The 24,150-nt window shown below is 48.1% G+C and overlaps 1 protein-coding gene across 1 annotated transcript; it reads left to right on the top strand.

Moving 5' to 3' along the window:
• The first annotated feature begins 766 nt into the window (after positions 1-766).
• On the top strand, positions 767-4,205 carry DPRX (divergent-paired related homeobox). The gene is made up of 3 exons (XM_075998983.1): positions 767-794; positions 2,580-2,734; positions 3,780-4,205. The coding sequence occupies exons 1-3, from the start codon at positions 767-769 to the stop codon at positions 4,203-4,205; spliced, it is 609 nt and encodes a 202-aa protein (XP_075855098.1).
• Positions 4,206-24,150: the final 19,945 nt, after the last annotated feature.

Here is a 24,150-nt window from a genome sequence, read left to right as displayed (position 1 = left end):
TGGTGCATATAGCTTGTTAAGGAACTGGCAGCATCCTACTCAAGAGAGGAGACTGGGCCGGAGCGGTGGCTCACGCCTGTAATCCTAGCACTCTGGGAGGCCGAGGCGGGCAGATCGCTCGAGGTCAGGAGTTCGAGACCAGCCTGAGCAAGAGCGAGACCCCGTCTCTACTATAAATAGAAAGAAATTAATTGGCCAACTAATATATATAGAGAAAAAAAAATTAGCTGGGTACGGTGGCGCATTCCTGTAATCCTAGCTACTCAGGAGACTAAGGCAGGAGGCTGACGCCATGGCTCTCTAGCCCAGGCAACAAAGTGAGACTGTCTCAAAAAAAAAAAAAGAGCGAAAGGAGACTGTCTAGATCTCCAGGGGGCCACATGTGCAGTCTTGGAAAAGATTGAATGTTGATCCGTCTAGGTCTGTAGTGCTGGTTTTGTTCTATTTACTAATTATCCAGGTCTTACTAGACACTGGGCATCTTTCCAAGTGCACGGCCAATGTTAAGTCATTCGGTCGTCACGAGCACACTACGTGGTGTGCACCATTTTACAGATGGGGAAAGCTGAGGCAAGGATTAAGTAACTTGCTCAAGGCCGCATGTCTGCGTGGCTCAATCAGTCACTCACTGGGGCATGTGGACAGTCCTGCGCAAGTTTGGAATTTCCAGCTCTGGCTGCTCCCCTGGAGCTGAAATACCCTGCTTGACAACCACGCAGGCGGTGACACCAAATTAGCTATCACTCACCCACCTGCTCCTCCGAAAATGAAACGGCCCAAGTGGACCGAAGGGAGTAGGGAGTAAAAACAAAGTCTGTCAGGAAGTAGACAGATAGATGGGTACATAGACAGATGACAGACACGACCCCAGGGGGAAAGAAAGGATCCCCCCAAAATAAGGTGTTCAAATGGTTAGAAGCTTCTATTTTTCCGTCACATGTGGAAGAGTGGGTTTGCTTCTCAGCAGTATTGCTTGGCTATAATGTACTCAATATACCATGTGTTCCCTATAACCGTTTGCTCTTTGTGTCTAATGTCGCAATCCTTCACTTATTCAGGGGTAACAAAGATAATCTCTGGAATTGTCCTCTTGTAGCTTTAGTGTTTTGCCTTTCTTATCTAAGACCCCAACATTTCTCACACACCTAATGTCCTTAATACATTTCAGGGGTTTTTCTCATCAACATTATAATGAAACTTGGAAGGAAACATTTTTGTCGTTGTTGTTGTTTTTGACAGAGTCTCACTCTGTTGCCCAGGCTAGAGTGCCGTGGCGTCAGCCTTGCCCACCTCAGACTCCTGCCTCAAGCGATCCTCCTGCCTCAGCCTCCCAAGTAGCTGGGACTACAGGCATGCGCCACCATGCCTGGCTAATTTTTTCTATATATATTAGTTGGCCAATTAATTTCTTTCTATTTATAGTAGACACAGGGTCTCGCTGTTGCTCAGGCTGGTTTCGAACTCCTGACCTTGAGTGATCCTCCTGCCTCGGACTGCTAGGATTACAGGTGTGAGCCACTGCACCAGCCGGAAGGCAACATTTTCTTAATACTTCTATACTCCAACCATACTCATCTCGTGATCATTCCCAGGCATTTTGTACTTACTCCCTGTCTGAAATCCCCTTTCTGCATATATGCACATGGCTCACTCTCTCACCTCCTCCAGGCAGCCTTCCATGACTCAATGGTCATTAAAACTCAAATTCCTTCTCCCCCTTCCCTAATTTTATTCTCTATACAGTACTTAACATTATCTAACTTAATGTATATTTTAATATTTTTAGTCTGTGTGTGTCTCCTTTAAAATTTGATATCCATGAGAGCAGTGATTTTATTTTTCCATTGACTTCCTTGCTATACTCCTTAAATGTACTCAGTAGCCAGGCATGGTGGCTCTCTCCTCTAGGCCCAGCTGCTCTGGAGGCTGAGGCAGGAGGATCCCTTGAGCCCAGAAGTTCCAGGCTGCAGTGAGCTGTGGTCGCACCACTGCACTCCAGCTTGGGTGACAATGTAAGACCCTGTCTCTCAAAAACAAATAAAAAATTGAAAAATTTTTTAAAGTATAGAGAGGACACAGATACTCAATAAGTCTAGGCCGGGCGCGGTGGCTCATGCCTGTAATCCTAGCACTCTGGGAGGCCGAGGTGGGAGGATCCTTTGAGCTCGGGAGTTCGAGACCAGCCTGAACAAAAGTGAGACCCAGCCTCTACTATAAATAGAAAGAAATTAATTGCCCAACTAAAAATATATATAGGAAAAATTAGCCGGGCATGGTGGCGCATGCCTATAGTCCCAGCTACTCAGGAGGCTGAGGCAGGAGGATTGCTTGAGCCCAGGAGTTTGAGGTTGCTGTGAGCTAGGCTGACGCCATGGCACTCTAGCCTGGGCAACAGAGCCAAGATTCTATCTCAAAAAATAAATAAATAAATGGAAAATAAAAACTAAAAGAAAAAATGCTGAGCCCCTCAGTCAGTGGACTGCCGGGCTTTACCTCTGCGCAGAGGCAGGGGCCGCTCGGGGTTTCGAGAACAGAGCTGTTGGCCGTTTCCCACCTGGGCCTTTCTCTCCTTTCTCCAGGCACGCACCAGGTGCATCCGCACAGAAAGCGAACCATGTTCACCGAGAAGCAACTGGAAGCTTTGAACATGCTGTTCAATGAGAACCCATACCCAAACCCCAGCCTTCAGAGAGAGATGGCCTCAAAAATTGACATACACCCGACGGTTCTGCAGGTGGGAAAGTCATGCCGCACTCGCTGAGCCCCTCCCCGACCCCCAGCATAACTCCTGAGAGCGGACACCACTCTAATCCCCTCAGACTCCAATCCCCACCCCATGATCCCGTCTACCAGCCCGCAGGGCAAAGACGAGCAGATTTTTTCGGTAAAGGACCACAGAGTAAATAGCCTCGGCTCTGTGGGTCGAGCTGTCTCTCTGACAACTCTTCCACTCTGCCGTCATGGTGCAAAAGCAGCCACGGATGTGCAAACAAGCGGGGTCTACCTTTGCTCCCATAAAATTTTATGGACACAGATTTGAAGTTCATAAGATTTTCACACCACAAAATAGTATTCTTATTGTGTTTGTTTTGTTTGTTTGTTTTTTGCAACCATTTAAAAATATAAACTCTAGGCCGGGTGCGGTGGCTCACGCCTGTAATCCTAGCACTCTGGGAGGCCGAGGAGGGTGGATCGCTTAAGGTCAGGAGTTCGAAACCAGCCTGAACAAAAGCGAGACCCAGCCTCTACTATAAATAGAAAGAAATTAATTGGCCAACTAATATATATAGAACAAATTAGCCGGGCATGGTGGCGCATGCCTGTAGTCCCAGCTACTCGGGAGGCTGAGGCAGGAGGATCGCTTGAGCCCAGGCGTTTGAGGTTGCCGTGAGCTAGGCTGACGCCACAGCATTCACTCTATCCCAGGAAACATAGTGAGACTCTGTCTCAAAAAAAACATTATATATATATATAAATGGAGCCCACGAACCTCCCTTTCCTGACCTCAGCCCTCGGGCATCCCCGGGACTGACCCCTTTGCTCTCCAGTCCCCTGCTCTAGAGTTTCTGGTCCCCGCCTCAGTTTCTGTCCCCACAATCTTACTTCCGCTCCTTCCTGAGACTAGGTTGGGGAGAGAGTCCCGCAATTTGGATATAAAAGGCCAAGCTGTGGAGCCAGCTCTTCCCACCTAGAAGCACCCAGCTGTTGAGCAGAATGCAAACTCTCCCAGAATCTCAGCCCGCTCACTGACCCACAGCGTTCCCCTCTTCTCTCCGCAGGTTTGGTTCAAGAACCACAGAGCAAAACTGAAGAAAGCAAAGAGCAAGACGGTGCAGCCGAAGCAAGCCCCTCCTCCACAGCCACCGGCACCTGAGGCTGCAAACAAGACCACTCCCAGCCAGGGTACTGTGGACCCGCAGCCCAGGCCCCCGAACCCCACCTATCCTGTAGGCCTCGTCTACAGAGGCCACCAGGCTCCGGCATACCATCTGAGCCTATACCCCAGCGTCAAGGGCCCTGTGGATGTCTTCCTTGGCCACAGAATAGTCCACTTTGGCTGCTGCCACGACCCTAACATTTACTGCCTGTATCCCATTGTGGAATCCCAGGCGGGCTCCGCACGCCTCGGCCCTCATGTCGTCGGCTGTTCACTTCTACGGAGCAGGGAGAGGCAGGCGCCAGACGTGAAAGGCCACAGGCCATGATTCCCAGGCAGGAGAACGCAAGGGGCAGACAGGCTTGCAGTAGAGGCCAGGGGTTTCAGAAGCATTTGTACCCCCATAATATGCTGAAGTAAACTAAATAAAAAGAAAACTACATAATGAAATTAGTAAGAACTGGTTTGTTTTTTTTCCTCCCTGCTACTTTTTGGTTTGATTTTTAGTTTGCTCAGCTACTGAGATTTAGTCACTGTCAACAAATGGGCTTATTTTTCTTGTCATCTCCTTGGCCATCATTTTCTAGGCCCTGAGTTACCTGAATGACCTCATCAATCTACCCTCATTTCTTTTGGCTTCTGCTTAATGTGTTCTTCAAATAGTAACCAGGATTAACTCCACTATTATTTTAGAAATTTTGCGGCCGGGCGCGGTGGCTCTAGCCTATAATCCTAGCACTCTGGGAGGCTGACGAGGGAGGATTGCTCAAGGTCAGGAGTTCGAAACCAGCCTGAGCAAGAGCGAGACCCCCGTCTCTACTATAAATAAGAAAAGAAATTAATTGGCCAACTAATATATATAGAAAAAATTAGCCGGGCATGGTGGCGCATGCCTGTAGTCCCAGCTACTCGGGAAACTGAGGCAGCAGGATCGCTTGAGCCCAGGAGATTGGGGTTGCTGTGAGCTAGCCTGGACAACAAAAGGAGACTGTCTCAACAACAACAGAAAAACAAAAAACGCTGAAAGCTGGGCGTTGTGGCTCACGCCTGTAATCCTAGAGCTCTGGGAGGCTGAGGCGAGCAGATCGCTCAAGGTCAGGAGTTCCAAACCAGCCTGAGCAAGAGACCCCGTCTCTACTATAAATAGAAAGAAATTAATTGGCCAACTAATATATATATATAGAAAAATTAGCCGGACACGGTGGCCCAAGCCTGTAGTCCGAGCTACTCGGGAGGCTGAGGCAGGAGGATCGCTTGAGCCCAGGAGATTGGGGTTGCTGTGAGCTAGGCTGATGCCATGGCATGTAGCCTGAGTAACAAAGTGAGATTCTGTCTCAAAAAAAATTTTTAGAAATTTTGCATCATTTCACTGCTTAAAGTCCTTCCAATTTCCAGGTGCAGTGGCTCACAGCTCTAGCCCCAGCTCCTTGGGAGGCTGAGTCGGGAAGGTCCCCCTTTTTTTCTGGAGACAGAGTCTCACTTTATTGCCAGGGCTAGAGTGCCCTGGCATCTGCCTAGCTCACAGCAACCTCCAACTCCTGGGCTCAAGCGATCCTCCTGCCTCAGCCTCCCGAGTACCTGGGACTACAGGCATGCGCCACCATGCCCAGCTAATTTTTTCTATATATTTTTAGTTGTCCAGCTAATTACTTTCTATTTTTTTTTTTTTTTTTAGTAGAGACAAGGTCTTGCCCTTGCTCAGGCTTGTCTCAAACTCCTGAGCTCAAGCAATTCTCCCACCTCAGTCAGCCTCCCAGAGTGCTAGGATTACAGGAGTGAGCTACCGGGCCGATCAGGGACAATCCCTTGAGTCCAGGAGTTTAAGACCAACCTGGGGCCTTTTTTTTTTTTAATCAAAACAAAGGGTCAATTTTTCTCACTCTAAAATCCTATCTTCCTCTCCTCAATAAACTTCATATTTGTGCTTATCTTGCAAAAAAACCCAAAACTACTAAGACTAGATTTTTTTTTTTCTTTTTTTGAGACAGAGTCTGGCTTTGTCAGGCAGGCTAGAGTGAGTGCCGTGGCGTCAGCCTAGCTCACAGCAACCTCAAACTCCTGGGCTCAAGCGATCCTCCTGCCTCAGCCTCCCGAGTAGCTGGGACTACAGGCATGTGCCACCATGCCTGGCTAATTGCTTCTATATATATTAGTTGGCCAATTAATTTCTTTTCTTATTTATAGTAGACATGGGGTCTCGCTCTTGCTCAGGCTGGTTTTGAACTCCTGACCTTGAGCAATCCGCCCGCCTCGGCCTCCCAGAGTGCTAGGATTACAGGCGTGAGCCACCGCTCCGAGCCTCAAAATATATTTTTGAAAGAAAAAGAAAGGGAGAGCAAGCCGGGCGCGGTGGCTCACGCCTGTAATCCTAGCACTCTGGGAGGCTGAGGCGGGCGTATTGCTCGAGGTCAGGAGTTCAAAACCAGCCTGAGCAAGAGTGAGACCCCGTCTCTACTATAAATAGAAAGAAATTAATTGGCCAACTAATATATATATATATAAAATTAGCCGGGCATGGTGGCACATGCCTGTAGTCCCAGCTACTCGGGAGGCTGAGGCAGAAGGATCCCTTGAGCCCAGGAGATTGAGGTTGCTGTGAGCTAGGCTGACGCCACGGCACTCACTCTAGCCTGGGCAACAAGGGAGACTCTGTCTAAAAAAAAAAGAAAGGGAGAGCAAACACACAAGCCAGAGATCGACTCAAAGAAAGGCTCCCCAGGGCCTTAGGAGAAGGGCTTTGGTTACATCAAATCGGCCTCCTCCCTCTCGCCACCTTCCAGCCCACAGTTCCCAAACTTGATGAGGAAGGTCAGATCTCCTGGGCAGCTGTGAAAACCCGATTCTCCACTGAAGGCGTGGTTCCCAGGAGGGGCCATTTCCCCTGCGGCTGTACTTAACAAAGGTGAGTGCCAGGAGGCAGAACCAGAACCTGGATTCCCCCCACCCTTCTGGGAGAAGGTAAAAGGAGACACGCTCAGAGGAAGTTCTCAGGGTGAGCCTGAGGGAGGAGGTGAAGGGTGTGTAGGGTGGCTGAGAGCTGGATCCACCCGGCGGAGTGTGAATCCCGGTCCCCAGACTCTGGGGGGCTTAGTGCTCGGCGTGGGTTCGAGTCCCGAGGGTGGGAACACCAGGAGAACCCAAAGCTGGGCTTGCATCCTGCCTCCTCCCCCAGTGAACTGGTGACTTAAGCGCCACATCCCCTCCTCCCACCCTGGGCCCTGCTTCCTCAGCTTGTAGGTGGGGACAAAACTCTCCCCTGTGTGTTGTTATAAAATGAGCCCTTAGGGCTTCTATATCTCCCCAGAATGAATCATCTTGTCTTGTAGCCATGGATTAGTTTTGCCTGTTGTTGAACTTGAGAGAAACTGAGTCACAGCATGTGAACTCTTCCTTGGCTTCTTTCACTGACCATTTCATTAGTGAATTCACATAGAAGGTGATATTGAAATTTCTGTGAAAATCCCAAAGTACCTTCTTGGTTAAACCAACATCTGAGTAAGATCACCTCATCAGGGCTCACAAAGGCAAGTTAGCCAATTCCATCATTCCTTCCACAACTGTTAGGTATCTTTGCTTGTAAGAACTTTCCCTCATCAATTATCACTAAGAAAATGCTGAGGCCAGGCGCTGTGGCTCACACCTGTAATCCTAGCACTCTGGGAGGCCGAGGCAGGCAGATTGCTCATGTCAGGAGTTTGAAACCAGCCTGAGCAAGAGTGAGACCCCGTCTCCACTATAAATAGAAAGAAATTAATTGGCCAACTAATATATGTAGAAAAAATTAGCCGGGCATGGTGGCCCATGCCTGTAGTCCCAGGTACTCAGGAGGCTGAGGCAGGAGGATCGCTTGAGCCAGGAGTTTGAGGTTGCTGTGAGCTAGGCTGATGCCAGGGCACTCACTCTAGCCTGGGCAACAAAGTGAGACTCTGTTTCAAAAAAAAACAAAAAATAAGATACAGTAGAGATGGGGTCTGGCTCTTGCTCAGGCTGGTTTCAAACCTCTGACCTTGAGCAATCCGCCCACCTTGGGCTCCCAGACTGCTAGGATTCTAGGCATGAGCCAGGCACCCATCCTAATTTTTTCTATATATGTTACCCAATTAATTTTTTTTTATTTTAAAATAATCTTTCTCTTTTATTTTCTTTTTTTTTTATTTCAACAAAGCCTCCAGATAAAATTTATTTATTTCTATTCATTGTAGAGATGGGGTCTAGCTCTTGCTCAGGCTGGTTTTGAACTCCTGACATTGAGCAATCCGCCAGCCTCGGCCTCCCAGAGTGCTGGTATTCTTATCAGCCCTGATAAGGCCAAAACTACCCCCCTCCCTTATCTCTGCAGGTTGAGATGGACTCAAGGGTTGCAGAAGTTGGTTTTTTGAAAAGAATTTGAGTACAGCATCGGTTCTGGCCCAAGTACTCGCTCCCCCCAGGGAGAAACCCTCTGTAGAACCCCAGGGTCTCCCTTCCCTCGAGGTGGCCCCCACCCATCTACACCCAGATGCTCAAAATAAACAGCATTTTGCTACGCCTCACACTTCCTGTGTCTCCCTCTTGGCTCCAGACCTAACAGTTTCAATACAAATAATGTCTGGCGATTAGATCAGGGTGATTAGCATGTCCATAATCAAATATTCACTTTTGTGTTGGGAATATTCAATATCTTCCTTCTAGCTATTTGAAGGTATACTGTTAACTACAGTAATCCTACAGTGATATAGAATACTAGAACTTATTTCCTCCTATCTAGCTGTAATTTTGTATCCTTCGACAAATCTCTCCTTATCCCTCCATTCCCAACGTTCAATAACCTCTTCTCAGCCGGGCGCGGTGGCTCACGCCTGTAATCCTAGCTCTTGGGAGGCCGAGGCGGGCGGATTGCTCAAGGTCAGGAGTTCAAAACCAGCCTGAGCAAGAGCGAGACACCCGTCTCTACTATAAATAGAAAGAAATTAATTGGCCAACTGATATATATATATATAAAAAAAAAATTAGCCGGGCATGGTGGCGCATGCCTGTAGTCCCAGCTACTCGGGAGGCTGAGGCAGAAGGATCGCTCGAGCCCAGGAGTTTGAGGTTGCTGTGAGCTAGGCTGACGCCACGGCACTCACTCTAGCCTGGACAACAAAGCGAGACTCTGTCTCAAAAAAAAATAAAATAAAATAAAAAAATAACCTCTTCTCTACACTGTACTCAATGAGATCAGCTTTTTTGAGCTTCCACATATGAGTGAGAATATGCAGTGTTTAACTATCTGTTTCTGGCCTATTTCACTTGGCATAATGTCCTCCAATTCCATGCATGTTGCTGTGAATGACAAGATTTCATTCTTTTTTATGGATAAATAGTATTCCATGGTGTATACAGACCACTTTTTTTTTTTTGAGACAGAGTCTCGCTGGGGAGACGTGGGGACCCCGGCGGACAACTCGGCGCTCCTTACCTGCCCAGGTCCACGCGGCCAGCGAGGTCCGGAGACGGCGACTCCTCCATGCTAACCCCGACGGGCTGGGCCTCTCCGCTCTGTCCCTGACAACGGGTCCACCTGCCACCCCCACGACCCATGGCCCCAGTCTCCACAGACTGGCGCCCCAGGGTCTAGATGCCAGTGCCTGATAGCGCGCCAGCCGCCCCCACCAGGTCCCCACCCTGGCGCATGCGTGTGCGCATGCGTTCGCGTCTCCGACTGTGCACGCCCAGCCGGCTATGCACACTGGGGCCGGGGACCTTGGATCCCTTTGAGGGATGTCCTTCTTTAATTGGAGAATGGCACCATTTGGGCTAAGGCTTGAAGTGTGTGATTATGTCCCATGGCCCCGTTGTCTATGTGTCCCCTTAGTCGCGTGACGAGTGCTGAGGTCCATCCAACAGGGTTCCCACGGATGGACATCCTGTGGGCCCCGCGCACCTGACTCTGAGCAGGGCTGGCTCAGCTTGTCCATCCGGGGTAATGGTGTTTTTTGACATAGCTTTGCTAGAGTGATGTTTTGGGTTTTTTTTGAGACCGAGTCTCACTTTTGTTACCCAGGCTAGAGTGAGTGCCGTGGCGTCAGCCTAGCTCACAGCAACCTCAAACTCCTGGGCTCAAGCGATCCTCCTGCCTCAGCTTCCCGAGTAGCTGGGACTACAGGCATGCGCCACCATGCCCGGCTAATTGTTTCTATATATATTAGTTGGCCAATTTCTTTCTATTTATAGTAGAGACGGGGTCTCGCTCTTGCTCAGGCTGCTTTCGAACTCCTGACCTGGAGCAATCCACAGGCCTCGGCCTCCCACAGTGCTAGGATTACAGGCATGAGCCACCGTACTGGCCAAGACCCTGTCTCTTTAACAACAATAAAACGAAGGACAAGGATAAGAATGGTTAAAGCATTCAGAAAGATACTCTTTTTCTACATCAGGTTAAAAAAATAAAATCCCAGAGTAAGTCAAGTAAGTAGGAAGAAAAGGAAGGGTTCAGGATATAGAGGAGACCAAAGCAGAAGACAGAGAGGTTACATGTGAAACTTTGAGCCTATGCTTGGGGCTCGGTGCTGGGTCCAGAGAGGCGGGGACCCTGGGAGAACACTGAACCCAGTTGGCACCCAGCTTCCTCTGTTGGTGACCTATTGACTTGAGCAGTTGATCTGACCTTGATTTCCCCACCTCATGAAGAGGCACAGTGGATCCTTGTGGGAGGAATTGTATTGTAAAACAGCGTAGCACACTCTTAGCAAAGAGATAGTTTAGTGCGTTACCTCATCAAATAGAGATCCCCAGGCCGGGTGCGGTGGCTCACGCCTGTAATCCTAGCTCTCTGGGAGGCCGAGCCGGGCGGATCGTTTGAGTTCAGGAGTTCGAAACCAACCTGAGCAAGAGCAAGACCCCGTCTCTACTATAAATAGAAAAATTAATTGGCCAACTAATATATATAGAAAAAATTAGCCGGGCATGGTGGCGCATGCCTGTAGTCCCAGCTACTCGGGAGGCTGAGGCAGGAGGATCGCTTGAGGCCAGGAGTTTGAGGTTGCTGTGAGCTAGGCTGATGCCATGGCACTCACTCTAGCCTGGGCAACAAAGCGAGACTCTGTCTCAAAAAAAAAAAAAAAAAAAAAAGAGAAATAGAGATCCCCATCTCCTTTTCCAAGAAGAGGGAAACTGAGGCAAGCATGAAATCAGGGCCGTGTGAAGGTAGAGAGATGTCTCACTGGATTGCTCACAGTCAGTTACAGATGGAACTCCTTGTTCCACTCTTTGCCCCCTTTTCACTACTGCACTTGACTATTCTTTACAAAATCTAAATAAATAAATAAATAAAAAGAAGAATGAAATCACTTGTGCAAAATTCCTCAGCTGATCGGCTGACCCCGGGGAAGAGCAAGGGGGTCTGGCTTCACAAACTCCCCCCACCTCGCCTTTGTTACATGAAATCCATCCCACAGGGGCGCCTGTCACAGCATGCCCCTTTCCTGAAAACACGCACCCCATCCTGCCGCTGCCCACACCCCGGGTAGCCCACACCTCACCGCCTCTGCATTGTACCCCCGAGCACGGCCTGGTAGCTGCAGTGGCCGCCACCTCCCACACAGGCGCTGTCCCCTCCCAAAGTCTTGAAAACTATCTACAAAAGGGAAGCACTGGGTTTTTTTTGTTTTAATCCTTACAAGAAAATCCACACAGAAATGCCTCTTCTGGGGTCTGACAAAGAGCAGAAAGTATAGGAAGAAATATTGTTATGAACTATCTGCCTCAATGTTCTCATCTGAAACTAGTAATAATAATAGTGGGAATAATAGAATAATAGTCCTGGACCAGAGTGAGATGGGCCGAGGGCTTAGGATGTTGACAGGCACGGGGTAGAAACTTGCGAAGTCTTAGCAATTTTTCCCCCCAATTTCTTTTTCTTTTTTTTTTTTTTTTAAGAGATGAGGTCTTGCTGCCCACCAGAGAAGGTCCCTTCCAGGACCGGAAGACGATAGGAACAGATGTGTGGACACTGCAGGTGGCCCCGTGGACCCGTGAAATGACAGCCATGCAGAGGGGGACTGCATCCGGGCAGTGCTGCTCCCGTGAGTGTTTCTCTGACATCGCCCAAGACCTCCAGGCACCTGCAGGTGTCCAGATCATTGTTTGTCCTTCGGCCACGCGGGAGCTTCAGTTCACTTACCAAATGTCCCCCTCGAGTGGGGACATTCTCTCGCTCAAAGTCCCAGCAGTCGTCACTGGGAGGTGCTCACGGGCTTTTGCCACAAGCCTCAGTAAAGGCTCCCAGAAGCACAATCAAGTAGAGATCCTGGCCAGGTGTGGTGGCTCACACCTGTCATTCCAGCACTGTGGGAGGCCGAGGTGGGCGGATAGTTTGAGCTCAGGAGTTGAAGACCAGCTTGTGCAAGAGCGAGACCCCGTCTCTACTAAAAAAATACAAAACACTTCTGCTTGTAAGAACATTTCTTAAAAAGACAACTAAATATATATATATATATATATATATATATATATATATATATAAACATACATACATACATATATATATATATATATATATATATATATATATATATATATATATATATATATATAACCAGGCATGGTGGCGAATGCCTGTAGTCCCAGCTACTCAGGAGGCTGAGGCAGGAGGATCGCTTGAGTCCAGGAATTTGAGGTTGCTATGAGCTAGGCTGACGCCACGGCACTCTAGCCCAGGCAACACGGTGACACTCTGTCTCAAAAATAAAATGAAATAAATAAATAAATTAAATAAATAATAAACATACGCCAGGCACAGTGGCTCATGCCTATAGCCCTAGCTTGAGGTCTGGAGTTCAAGAACAGCCTGAGAAAGAATGAGACATGCCCCACCCCATATATACTAGAAACAGAAAAAATAAGGTGACATGCGCCTTGTACTCCCAGCTACTTGGGAGGCTGAGGCAGGAGGATCACTTGAGCCCAGCAATTTAAGGCTGCCATTAGCTAGGCTGACCCCACTGCACTCTAGCCCAGGCAATAGAGCAAAACTCCATCTCATAAAAGAAAAATTAAAAAATGTGGCCGAGCGCAGTGGCTCACGCCTGTAATCCTAGCACTCTGGGAGGCTGAGGTGGGCGGATTGCTCGAGGTCAGGAGTTCGAAACCAGCCTGAGCAAGAGCAAGACCCCGTCTCTACCAAAAATAGAAATTAATTGGCCAACTAAAAATAAAAAATAAAAATTAATTTAAAAAAATCCTTGCCCTCATTTGGATGATATTCATTAATTTCCACAAACCTAACTGATAGGCCGTATTTAAATGTCTCTGGTTGTCTCAAAATACCTTCTCCACTTTGGTTGTTTGAAACAGCAGCCGAGCAATTTCTACGCATAAGGAGTTAGAAATGGAGATGTTACCTAATTGAGCTATTCCTTCCACAGTTATCAGATAGACACTTCTGCTTCTAAGAATATTTCTTTTTTTTTTTTGGGACAGAGTCTCACTTTGTTGCCCAGGCTACAGTGAGTGCCGTGGTGTCAGCCTCGCTCACAGCAACCTCAATCTCCTGGGCTCAAGCGATCCTCCTGCCTCAGCCTCCCGAGTAGCTGGGACCACAGGCATGCGCCACCATACCCGGCTAATTTTTTCTATATATATTAGTTGGCCAATTAATTTCTTTCTATTTATAGTAGAGACGGGGTCTCGCTCTTGCTCAGGCTGGTTTCCAACTCCTGACCTTGAGTAATCCACCCACCTGGACTTAGAACATTTCTTCATCAATGCCAAATCATAAATGAAATAGTGGTAGTTGGTAAAAATATAAAAATCCATGCAGGAAACATAGGCTAAAAACTTAAGCCTGCCTTGAGCAGGGTGAACTTATGTTCTTGTTTATTCCAACTATGAAAAATTAGCTCGTGTTGGGGGGGGTGTACTTTTTTTTTCAGTTTCATTTGAAATGGAAGGATTTTCATATAGTTGTTGAGTGCAGAGTGTTTATTGATTGCCTGGAACCTCAATCCTTAAAGTATACACGGGCTTCTCATGATCCCTGCTAGGTCCTGTTTCCAGAACAGTGCCTGTCACAAGATCAGTTTTCAAAATATGAATATTTTTGTTTTGTTTTGAGAGACAGGGTCTTGCTCTGTTGCCCAGGCTGTAGTGCAATCATAGCTCACTGCAATCTTGAATTCCTGGACTCAAGGGATCCTCCCAAGTAGCTGGGACTACAGGTGCACAGTGCACTAGGCTAAAAAAAAAAATATATATATATATATATATTTTTTTTTTTTTTTTTTTTTTTTTTTTGAAAAGAGTCTTACTCTATTGCCTGGCATCAGCCTGGCTCACAGCAACCTCAAACTCCTAGGCTCAAGCGATCCTCCTGCCTCAGCCTCCTGAGTAGCTGGGACTACAGGCATGCACCACCATGCCCAGTTAATCGTTTCTATATATATTTTTAGTTGGTCAATTAATTCTTTCTATTTTTAGTAGAGACAGGGTCTCACTCTTGCACAGACTGTTTTTTTTTTTTTTTTTTTTTTTGAGACAGAGTCTCGCTTTGTTGTCCAGGCTGGAGTGAGTGCCGTGGCGTCAGCCTAGCTCACAGCAACCTCAAACTCCTGGGCTCAAGCCATCCTTCTGCCTCAGCCTCCCGGGTAGCTGGGACTACAGGCATGCGCCACCATGCCCGGCTAATTTTTTCTATATATATTAGTTGGCCAATTAATTTCTTTCTATTTATAGTAGAGACGGGGTCTCGCTCTTGCTCAGGCTGGTTTCCAACTCCTGACCTTGAGTAATCCACCCACCTGGACTTAGAACATTTCTTCATCAATGCCAAATCATAAATGAAATAGTGGTAGTTGGTAAAAATATAAAAATCCATGCAGGAAACATAGGCTAAAAACTTAAGCCTGCCTTGAGCAGGGTGAACTTATGTTCTTGTTTATTCCAACTATGAAAAATTAGCTCGTGTTGGGGGGGGTGTACTTTTTTTTTCAGTTTCATTTGAAATGGAAGGATTTTCATATAGTTGTTGAGTGCAGAGTGTTTATTGATTGCCTGGAACCTCAATCCTTAAAGTATACACAGGCTTCTCATGATCCCTGCTAGGTCCTGTTTCCAGAACAGTGCCTGTCACAAGATCAGTTTTCAAAATATGAATATTTTTGTTTTGTTTTGAGAGACAGGGTCTTGCTCTGTTGCCCAGGCTGTAGTGCAATCATAGCTCACTGCAATCTTGAATTCCTGGACTCAAGGGATCCTCCCAAGTAGCTGGGACTACAGGTGCACAGTGCACTAGGCTAAAAAAAATATATATATATATATATATTATTTTTTTTTTTTTTTTGAAAAGAGTCTTACTCTATTGCCTGGCATCAGCCTGGCTCACAGCAACCTCAAACTCCTAGGCTCAAGCGATCCTCCTGCCTCAGCCTCCTGAGTAGCTGGGACTACAGGCATGCACCACCATGCCCAGTTAATCGTTTCTATATATATTTTTAGTTGGTCAATTAATTATTTCTATTTTTAGTAGAGACAGGGTCTCACTCTTGCACAGACTGGTTTTTTTTTGTTTTGTTTTTTTTTTTTGAGACAGAGTCTCACTTTGTTGCCCAGGCTAGAGTGAGTGCCATGGCGTCAGCCTAGCTCACAGCAACCTCAATCTCCGGGGCTCAGCGATCCTACTGCCTCAGCCTCCCGAGTAGCTGGGACTACAGGCATGCGCCACCATGCCCAGCTAATTTAATTTTTTTTGTATATATATATTTTTAGTTGGTCAATTAATTTATTTCTATTTTTGGTAGAGACGAGGTCTCGCTCAGGCTGGTTTCGAACTCCTGACCTTGAGCAATCCGCCCGCCTCGGCCTCCCAAAGTGCTAGGATTACAAGCGTGAGCCACCACACCGGGCTACAGACTGGTTTTGAATGCTGACCTTGAGCGATCCTCCCACCTCTGCCTCCCAGAGTGCTAGGATTTCAGGCGTGTGCCACCTCTCCCAGCTTCAAAATATATAACTCCTGGGCTCGAGCGATCCTTCTGCCTCAGCCTCCCGAGTAGCTGGGACTACAGGCATGCGCCATCATGCCTGGCTAATTTTTTTTTTATATATATATCAGTTGGCCAATTAATTTCTTTCTATTTATAGTAGAGACGGGGTCTCGCTCTTGCTCAGGCTGGTTTTGAACTCCTGACCTTGAGCAATCCGCCCGCCTCGGCCTCCCAGAGAGCTAGGATTACAGGCAAGAGCCACCACGCCCAGCCCAAAATATATTTTTGAAAGAAAAAGAAAGGGAGAGGAAAGGGTAAGAAGAGGGAGGGGAGAAGGGAACAAACAAGGCAGAGATTGACTCAAAGGAAGGCTCCCCAGGGCCTTAGGAGAAGGGCATTGGTTACATGAAATCGGCCTCCTCCCTCTCGCCACCTTCCAGCCCACAGTTCCCAAACTTGATGAGGAAGGTCAGATCTCCTGGGCAGCTGTGAAAACCCGATTCTCCACTGAAGGCGTGGTTCCCAGGAGGGGCCATTTCCCCTGGGGCTGTACTTAACAAAGGTGAGTGCCAGGAGGCAGAACCAGAACCTGGATGCCCCCCACCCTTCTGGGAGAAGGTAAAAGGAGACACGCCCAGAGGAAGTTCTCAGGGTGAGCCTGAGGGAGGAGGTGAAGGGTGTGTAGGGTGGCTGAGGGCTGGATCCAGCCCTGTGGGGTGTGAGTCCCGGTGACCCAGACTCTGGGGGGCTTAGTGCTGGGCGTGGGTTAGGGTTCTGGCCACATCCTCAATCCTCCCTGTCTCCCTCTGAGGATGACTCCTTTTTGTCTGCTCCAAGGAGAGTCGGGCTATTGAGGCTTCATGTGGGGCTTGTTCTTTGGCCCCAGTTTAAAGACAGAGTCTCACTCTGTTGCTTGAGATAGAGTGCTGTGGCGTCAGCCTAGCTCACAGCAACCTCAATCTCCTGGGCTCAAGCAATCCTCCCGCCTCAGCCTCCCAAGCAGCTGGGGCTACAGGCATGCAATGCCACGCCTGGCTAATTATTTCTATTTCTAGTAGAGACAGGCTCTCCCTCTTGCTCAGGCTGGTCTCGGAAGTCCTGACCTCAAGCAATCCTCCAGCTTCAGCTGTCCTAGGATTATGGATGTGAGCTGCCTCACCCAGCCCAGGATGCAGGATTTTCTGTGCCAGGAAAGTGTCAAAATGGTAGGAGTTGGTTACCCTATCTAAATGAGATGAGAAAATTTATCTTCCATGTGGGCACCCATCAAAGTCCAAAAGAGGCTGGGAAGGGTGAATCCTTGTTTTGTGACTTCTCTGCCTCCATTTCTTAATCTGGAATTGGGAATAATAATAGTGTCTAGTCTCTGAGTTTGTTGCAATAGTTTTTAAGTGAGGCGATGTATGGGAAGGGTGTAGGATCGCACCTTCATGTTGTAAGAACTAAAAAATGCTAGCTAGCCAGCTACGCAGGCAGCTGAGGAGGGAGGATTGCTTGACCTGGGAGTTCAAATCCAGCCTGGGCAACGTAATATAAGACTAAGATGGTGTTTCACAAAAAAAAAATAAAGGAAAAAGTGCTTGCTAGTACTGTTATTTTTTTCATTTGAATTGAGGGCAGAGGGAGGCTGGATACATTGGTTCAGAGTTTCCTCTTATGTCAGTGGGTACTTTCTGTGACCCAGCAGGAAGAAAGGCAGACACTAGGACAAATGAGATTCAGCTTGCAATGCAGTGTCAGTTCTAGTACTAGGGTCTCCTGGGCTCAAGCCCCAAGAAAAGACAAGGTGCACCATGTGCAATGGCTCATACCTGTCATTCTAGCACTTTGGAAGGCTAAAGTAGACGATGGTTTGAGGCTAGGAGTTTGAAACTAGCCTGAACAACACAGTGAGACCTCTATCTCTATAAAAAACAAAAAAAATTAGGTGGGCAGTAGCTCACACCTGTAACCCTAGCAGTCTGGGAAGCCAAAGCAATGCAGGAGGATCCCTTGAGCTCATGAGTTCAAGACCAGCCTGAGCAAGACCCAGACCGCATGTCTACTAAAAATAGAAAGAAATTAACAGGGCAACTGAAAAGACAGAAAAAATCAGCCAGGTGTGGTAGCAAACGCCTGTGGTCCCAGATGCTCAGAAGGCCACGGCAGGAGGATTGCTTGAGCCCAGGAGTTTGAGGTTACAGTGAGCTATAATGACACCATTGCACTGCACTGACCTCGGGACATAGAGGGGGACCCTGCCTAAAAAAAAAATGGCAGATCATGAATTTTGCATGGTTCTAAGCCAGCTTTTTTAAATTGTGTTTTAATTTTGTTCTTGTTTTTTGAGACTATGTCATTCAGTCGCTTTGGCTGGAATGCAGTGGAAGCACATGCAGTAACTCACTCACTGCAGCCTTCAACTCCCCAGCTCCTGGTCCTCTGCCTCAGCCTCCCAAGTAGCTGGCACTATGGCACCTTTTTATTTGTTTGTTTGCAGAGATGAGGTCTGGAACTCCTAGTCTTTTTTTTTTTTTTTTTTGAGAAAAGGTCTCTGTCACCCAGGCTAGAGTACAGTGTCATCATCATAGCTCACTACAACTTCAAACTCCTGGCCTCAAGCAAACTTCTTCCCTAAGCCTCCCAAGGTACTAGGATTATAGGTGTGAGCCCCTGTGTAGCCCAAAATTTGTTTTTCCTGTGTCTCTTGAGATGATTATACACTTTTCTTAAATCTCTTAGTGAAGTTATTTATTTATTTTGAGACAAAGTCTTGCATGTTGCCCAAGCTAGAGTGAGTGCCAGGGTATCAGCCTAGCTCACAGCAACCTCCAACTCCTGGGCTCAAGCAATCCTCCTGCCTCAGCCTCCCAAGTAGCTGGGACTACAGGCATGCGCCACCATGCCCAGCTAATTTTTCTATATATATTAGTTGGCCAATTAATTTCTTTTCTTTCTATTTATAGTTGAGATGGAGTCTCGCTCTTGCTCAGGCTGGTTTTGAACTCCTGACCTCGAGCAATCCTCCCGCCTCGGCCTCCCAGAGTGCTAGGATTACAGGCGTGAGCCACCGCAACTGGCCTCTTAGTGAGGTTATTAAACAGTGTGGTTTAAACACAATCTCAACTTACAGGTGGAATCTAAAAAAGACCTGCTTGTGGAAGCAGGGAGCAGAAAAGTGGTGGGGGGGTGGGGGGTGAGAGACATTGGTCACGGTGTGTTTCAGTGCCACAGGAGGAGTAAGTTCCAGAGATCTAGGCCGGGCACGGTGGCTCACGCCTGTAATCCTAGGTTTCTGGGAGGCCGAGGCAGGCGGATTGCTCGAGGTCAGGAGTTCAAATCAGCCTGAAAAAATTAGCCGGGCATGGTGGCCATGCCTGTAGGCCCAGCTGCTCGGGAGGCTGAGGCAGGAGGATTGCTTGAGCCCAGGAGTTTGAGGTTGCTGTGAGCTAGGCTGACGCCACTGCACTCACTCTAGCCTGGGCAACAAAGCGAGACTCTGTCTCAAAAAAAAAAAGTTATCTGCTCTACATCATGCTGACTTAGTTTGTAACAATGTATATACTTGAAAATTGCTAAGAGAATAGATATTTAAGTTTTTCTACCATACATAAATGGTTAAGTATGTAATGTTAGAAAAATAATATTGTGACCAGTGTGGTGGCTCACGCCTGTCATCCTAGCACTCTGGGAGGCCGAGGCGGGAGGATTGCTTGAGCTAAGGAGTTCGAGACCAGCCTGAGCAAGAGCGAGACCTTGTCTCTACTATAAATAGAAAGAAATTAGCCAAACAACCAAAAACAGAAAAAATTAGTCCGGCACGGTGGCACATGCCTATAGTCTCAGCTACTCGGGAGACTGAGGCACGAGGATCGCTTGAGCCCAGGAGTTTGAGGTTGCTGTGAGCTAGGCTGATGCCACGGCACTCTAGCCCAGGCAACAGAGTGAGACCCTGTCTCAAAAGAAGAAAAAACGAAAACGATAAATAATATTGTGTGTTTAGTCCCAGCAATCCTCATGCCTAGGCCTCCCAGAGTGCTAAGATCACAAGCATGAGGCATATTGCCCAGCTACCAAAACTTCTTTTTTTGGCTATTTTTTTCTTTTTGTATATATTAATTTTCTTAATTCTTTTTTTATTTTATGTTATTTACTCATTTATTTTTTTTCTTAACTACCGAAGTGCCAACTGGCTAATTTTTTCTATATATATTTTTAGTTGGCCAATTAATTTCTTTCCATTTTTAGTAGAGACAGGGTCTCTCTCTTGCTCAGACTGGTTTCGAACCCCTGAGCTCAAACGATCTGCCCGCCTGGGCCTCCCAGAGTGCTAGGATTAGAGGCATGAGCCACAATGCCTAGCAAGACTTATATTTATTTTATTTTATTATTTTGTTTGTTTTGAGACAGAGTCTCACTCTGTTGCCCGGGCTGGAGTGCCGTGGGGTGAACCTAGCTCACAGCAACCTCAAGCTCATGGGCTAAAGTGATCCTCCTGCCTCAGCCTCCTGAGTAGCTGGGACTACAGGCATGCGCCTTCATGCCCAGCTAAGTTTTTCTATATATATTAGTTGGCCAATTAATTTCTTTCTATTTATAGTAGACACGGGGTCTCGCTCTTGCTCAGGCTGGTTTCGAACTCCTGACCTTGAGCAATCCACCTGCCTAGGCCTCCCAGAGTGCTAGGATTAAGGTGTGAGCCACCACGCTCAGCCTTTCGTTTCTTTTTTTTTTTTTTGAGACAGAGTCTCGCTTTGTTGCCCAGGCTAGAGTGAGTGCCCTGGCGTCAGCCTAGCTCACAGCAACCTCAATCTCCTGGGCTCAGGCAATCCTGCTGCCTCAGTCACCCGAATAGCTGGACCACTGGCATGCACCACCATGCCCGGCTAATTTTTTGTGTGATATATTCTTAGTTTTCTTTCTATTTTTATTGATTTATTTTTATTTTAGCATATTATGGGGATACAAATGTTAAGGTTAGGTATATTGCCCATGCTTCCCCTCCCTACTCTTTCTATTTATAGTAGAGATGGGTCTCGCTCTTGCTCAGGCTGGTTTCCAACACCTGACCTGGAGCAATCCACCCGCCTCGGCCTCCCAGAGCGCTAGGATTACACCACCACTTGGCGCCCAGCCACCTGCTCAGATTTCTATTCTTTATTATTCCCACAAATCTCAACACCCAAAAGAGTCCCTAAATCAGTCACATCCCAGTGGTGTCTAAGTCAGTATCTTTCTGCGCAGACCCAAACCATTTTCCGCACCATGAGAGAGGGAGAGAGAGAGAGACAGACAGACAGAGAGAGACAGACAGACACAGAGACAGACAGAGAGAGCTCTCACATACCAGAATTCCTGTACAGCGCCCCAAACCACGCTAAGCCGACCCTGAACTGCGGTGGCACCACTGGTACCTCCTGACCCTTCCCTTCTCCATCCGCCCTGCTGGAACTTTTTTTTTTTTTTTTTTTTTTGAGACAGAGTCTCACTTTGTTGCCCAGGCTAGAGTGAGTGCCGTGGCGTCAGCCTAGCTCACAGCAACCTCAGACTCCTGGGCTCAAGCAATCCTCCTGCCTCAGCCTCCCGAGTAGCTGGGACTACAGGCATGCGCCACCATGCCCGGCTAATTTTTTATATATATATCAGTTGGTCAATTAATTTCTTTCTATTTATAGTAGAGACGGGGTCTCGCTCTTGCTCAGGCTGGTTTTGACTCCTGACCTCGAGCAATCCGCCCGCCTCGGCCTCCCACAGTGCTAGATTACAGGCGTGAGCCACCGCGCCCGGCCTGCCCCCCTGGAACCTAACGCAGCCGGGGCAGGAGCGACAGCCGAGGGTCCTGCGTCCTTGCGAGGGGCGCTGTCCCGGCCGGCTTGGGGACGGCCACGCGGGGGAGCGGGCTCCCGTCCGGCGCCACCCTGCGGCGCAGACGCCGGTGCCAGCGCGGTCCCCGCCTGCACGTCGGGGAAGAAGGACACTGTCCTCCCCCGCTGGGGAGACGTGGGGACCCCGGCGGACAACTCGGCGCTCCTTACCTGCCCAGGTCCACGCGGCCAGCGAGGTCCGGAGACGGCGACTCCTCCATGCTAACCCCGACGGGCCGGGCCTCTCCGCTCTGTCCCTGACAACGGGTCCACCCGCCACCCCCACGACCCATGGCCCCCAGTCTCCACAGACTGGCGCCCCAGGGTCTAGACGCCAGTGCCTGATAGCGCGCCAGCCGCCCCCACCAGGTCCCCACCCTGGCGCATGCGTGTGCGTGTGCGCATGCGCTCGCGTCTCCGACTGTGCACGCCAAGCCCGCTGTGCACACTTGGGCCGGGGACCTTGGATCCCTTTGAGGGATGTACTTCTTTAATTGGAGAATGGCACCATTTGGGCTAAGGCTTGAAGTCTGTGATTATGTCCCATCCCCCCGTTGTCTATGTGTCCCCTTAGTCGCGTGACGAGTGCTCAGGTCCATCCAACAGGGTTCCCACGGATGGACATCCTGTGGGCCCCGCGCGCACCTGACTCTGAGCAGGGCTGGCTCAGCTTGTCCCAGGGTGGACAGCAGGGAGAGGATGGAGAATGTAGGGGAGACTGAGGGCTGGAGCCCACGGAGGTTTGAGGCTGGTGGCAGTGGGATCCCCTTGGGACACAATTCATAGCCCAGAGACCTGAGAACACTTGAAAGACCCAAGGCGGGGCTTGCATCTGCCTCCTTTCCTAGTGAACTATTTACTGAATCCTCGCCTTGATTTCCTCATCTGATAAATGGGTATAATGACCCCCACTGGAAGGGGGCATTGAGTCAGAGGGCAGAGCAGATTGCAGAAACAGCTCAAGACAAGCATTATCCTCTTGTATGTATGTATTTATTTATTTATTTATTTATTTATTTATTTATTTATTTATTTATTTTTGAGTCAGAGCCTTGCTCTGTCCCCTCTGGTAGAGTGCAGTGGTGTCATCATAGCTCACTGTGTCCTCAAACTCCCGGGCTCAAGGTATCCTCCTGCTTCAGCCTCCCAAGCAGCTGGAACTACAGGCACTCCCCTCTGACACCCGGCTAATTTTTCCATCTTTAGTAGAGATGGGGTCTCAGTCTTGCTCAAGGTGGCATAAAACTCCTGAGCTCAAACAAGCCTCCCTCCTCTGCCTCCCAGAGCTAGTACTACAGGTGTGAGCCGCCACGCCCAGCCTGCATTATCACATTTTACAAAAGGGAACTTTTGGATGCTGGTGATGGTGGTACAACAGTGGGAATGTTCTTAATGCCACTGAACTGTACACTTAAAACAACTAAGATGGTAATTTATGTTAATTTTGTGTTGCAACTTAAAATAAGCACAATCTCAACTTACAGGTGGAATCTAAAAAAGCCCCGCTTGTGGAAGCAGAGAGCAGAAAGGTGGTCACCAGGGCCGGGGAGGGGGCTGAGACATTGGTCACGGGGTGTTTCAGTGCCACAGGAGGAGTAAGTTCCAGAGATCTAGGCCGGGCGTGGTAGCTCACGCCTGTAATCCTAGCACTCTGGGAGGCCGAGGCGGATGATTGCTCGGGGTCAGGAGTTCAAAACCAGCCTCAGCAAGAGCAAGACCCCATCTCTATTTAAATAGAAAGAAATTAATTGGCCAACTAATATATAGAAAAAATGAGCCGGGCATGGTGGCGCATGCCTATAGTCTCAGCTACTTGGGAGGCTGAGGCAGGAGGATCGCTTGAGCCTAGAAGTTTGAGGTTGCTGTGAGGTAGGCTGTGCCACGACAATCACTCTAGCCTGGGCAACAAAGCGAGACTCTGTCTCAAAAAAAAAAATAAATAAATAATAAAATAAAAGTCATAAAGATGGACAAGGTGGCTCTCACCTGTAACCCCAGCTACTTGGAGAGGTGAGGCAGGAGGATCACTTGAGCCCAGGAGTTCAAGACAGAGCCTGGGCATCACAGTGAGACCCCATCTCATCTAAAATATAATTAAGGCTGGGCGGGGTGGCTCAAGCCTGTAATCCTAGCACTCTGGGAGGCTGAGGTGGGAGGATCCCCTCAGGGCAGTAATTCGAGACCAGCATGAGCAAGAGCTAGACTCTGTGCTTACTAAAAATAGACAAAATTAGCAGGCCAACTAAAATAGACACAAAAAAATAGTGGGTCGTGGTAGCTAAAATAAATAAATAAATAAATAAAATATAATTAAATTATATAATAAATAATGGAAAAATAACTTTAGTCTTCAAGAAAGACTTATTTAGATTTACATTTTAAGTAAATGGAAACAAGAGTTTTGCTTTTAGTTTTCTTAGGGTGGTATGACCGTAGAGTTTTTTTTTTTGAGACAGAGTCTTGCTGTCACCCAAGCCAAAGTGCTATG

This window comes from Microcebus murinus, chromosome 32 (assembly GCF_040939455.1).
Source record: "Microcebus murinus isolate Inina chromosome 32, M.murinus_Inina_mat1.0, whole genome shotgun sequence".
Taxonomy (NCBI): domain Eukaryota; kingdom Metazoa; phylum Chordata; class Mammalia; order Primates; family Cheirogaleidae; genus Microcebus; species Microcebus murinus.
Note: the sequence above shows the minus strand (reverse complement) of the source record. Positions and strands in the feature narration are given on the sequence as shown.

What these genes read in the sequence shown, in the direction of transcription:
- DPRX (XM_075998983.1), top strand. Translation starts at nt 767, where the DNA reads ATGAAACGGCCCAAGTGGACCGAAGGGA. An exon ending in GCCCAAGTGGACCGAAGGGA is followed by an intron (nt 795 to 2,579) that starts GTAGGGAGTAAA and finishes TCCTTTCTCCAG; the next exon opens with GCACGCACCAGGTGCATCCG. An exon ending in TACACCCGACGGTTCTGCAG is followed by an intron (nt 2,735 to 3,779) that starts GTGGGAAAGTCA and finishes TTCTCTCCGCAG; the next exon opens with GTTTGGTTCAAGAACCACAG.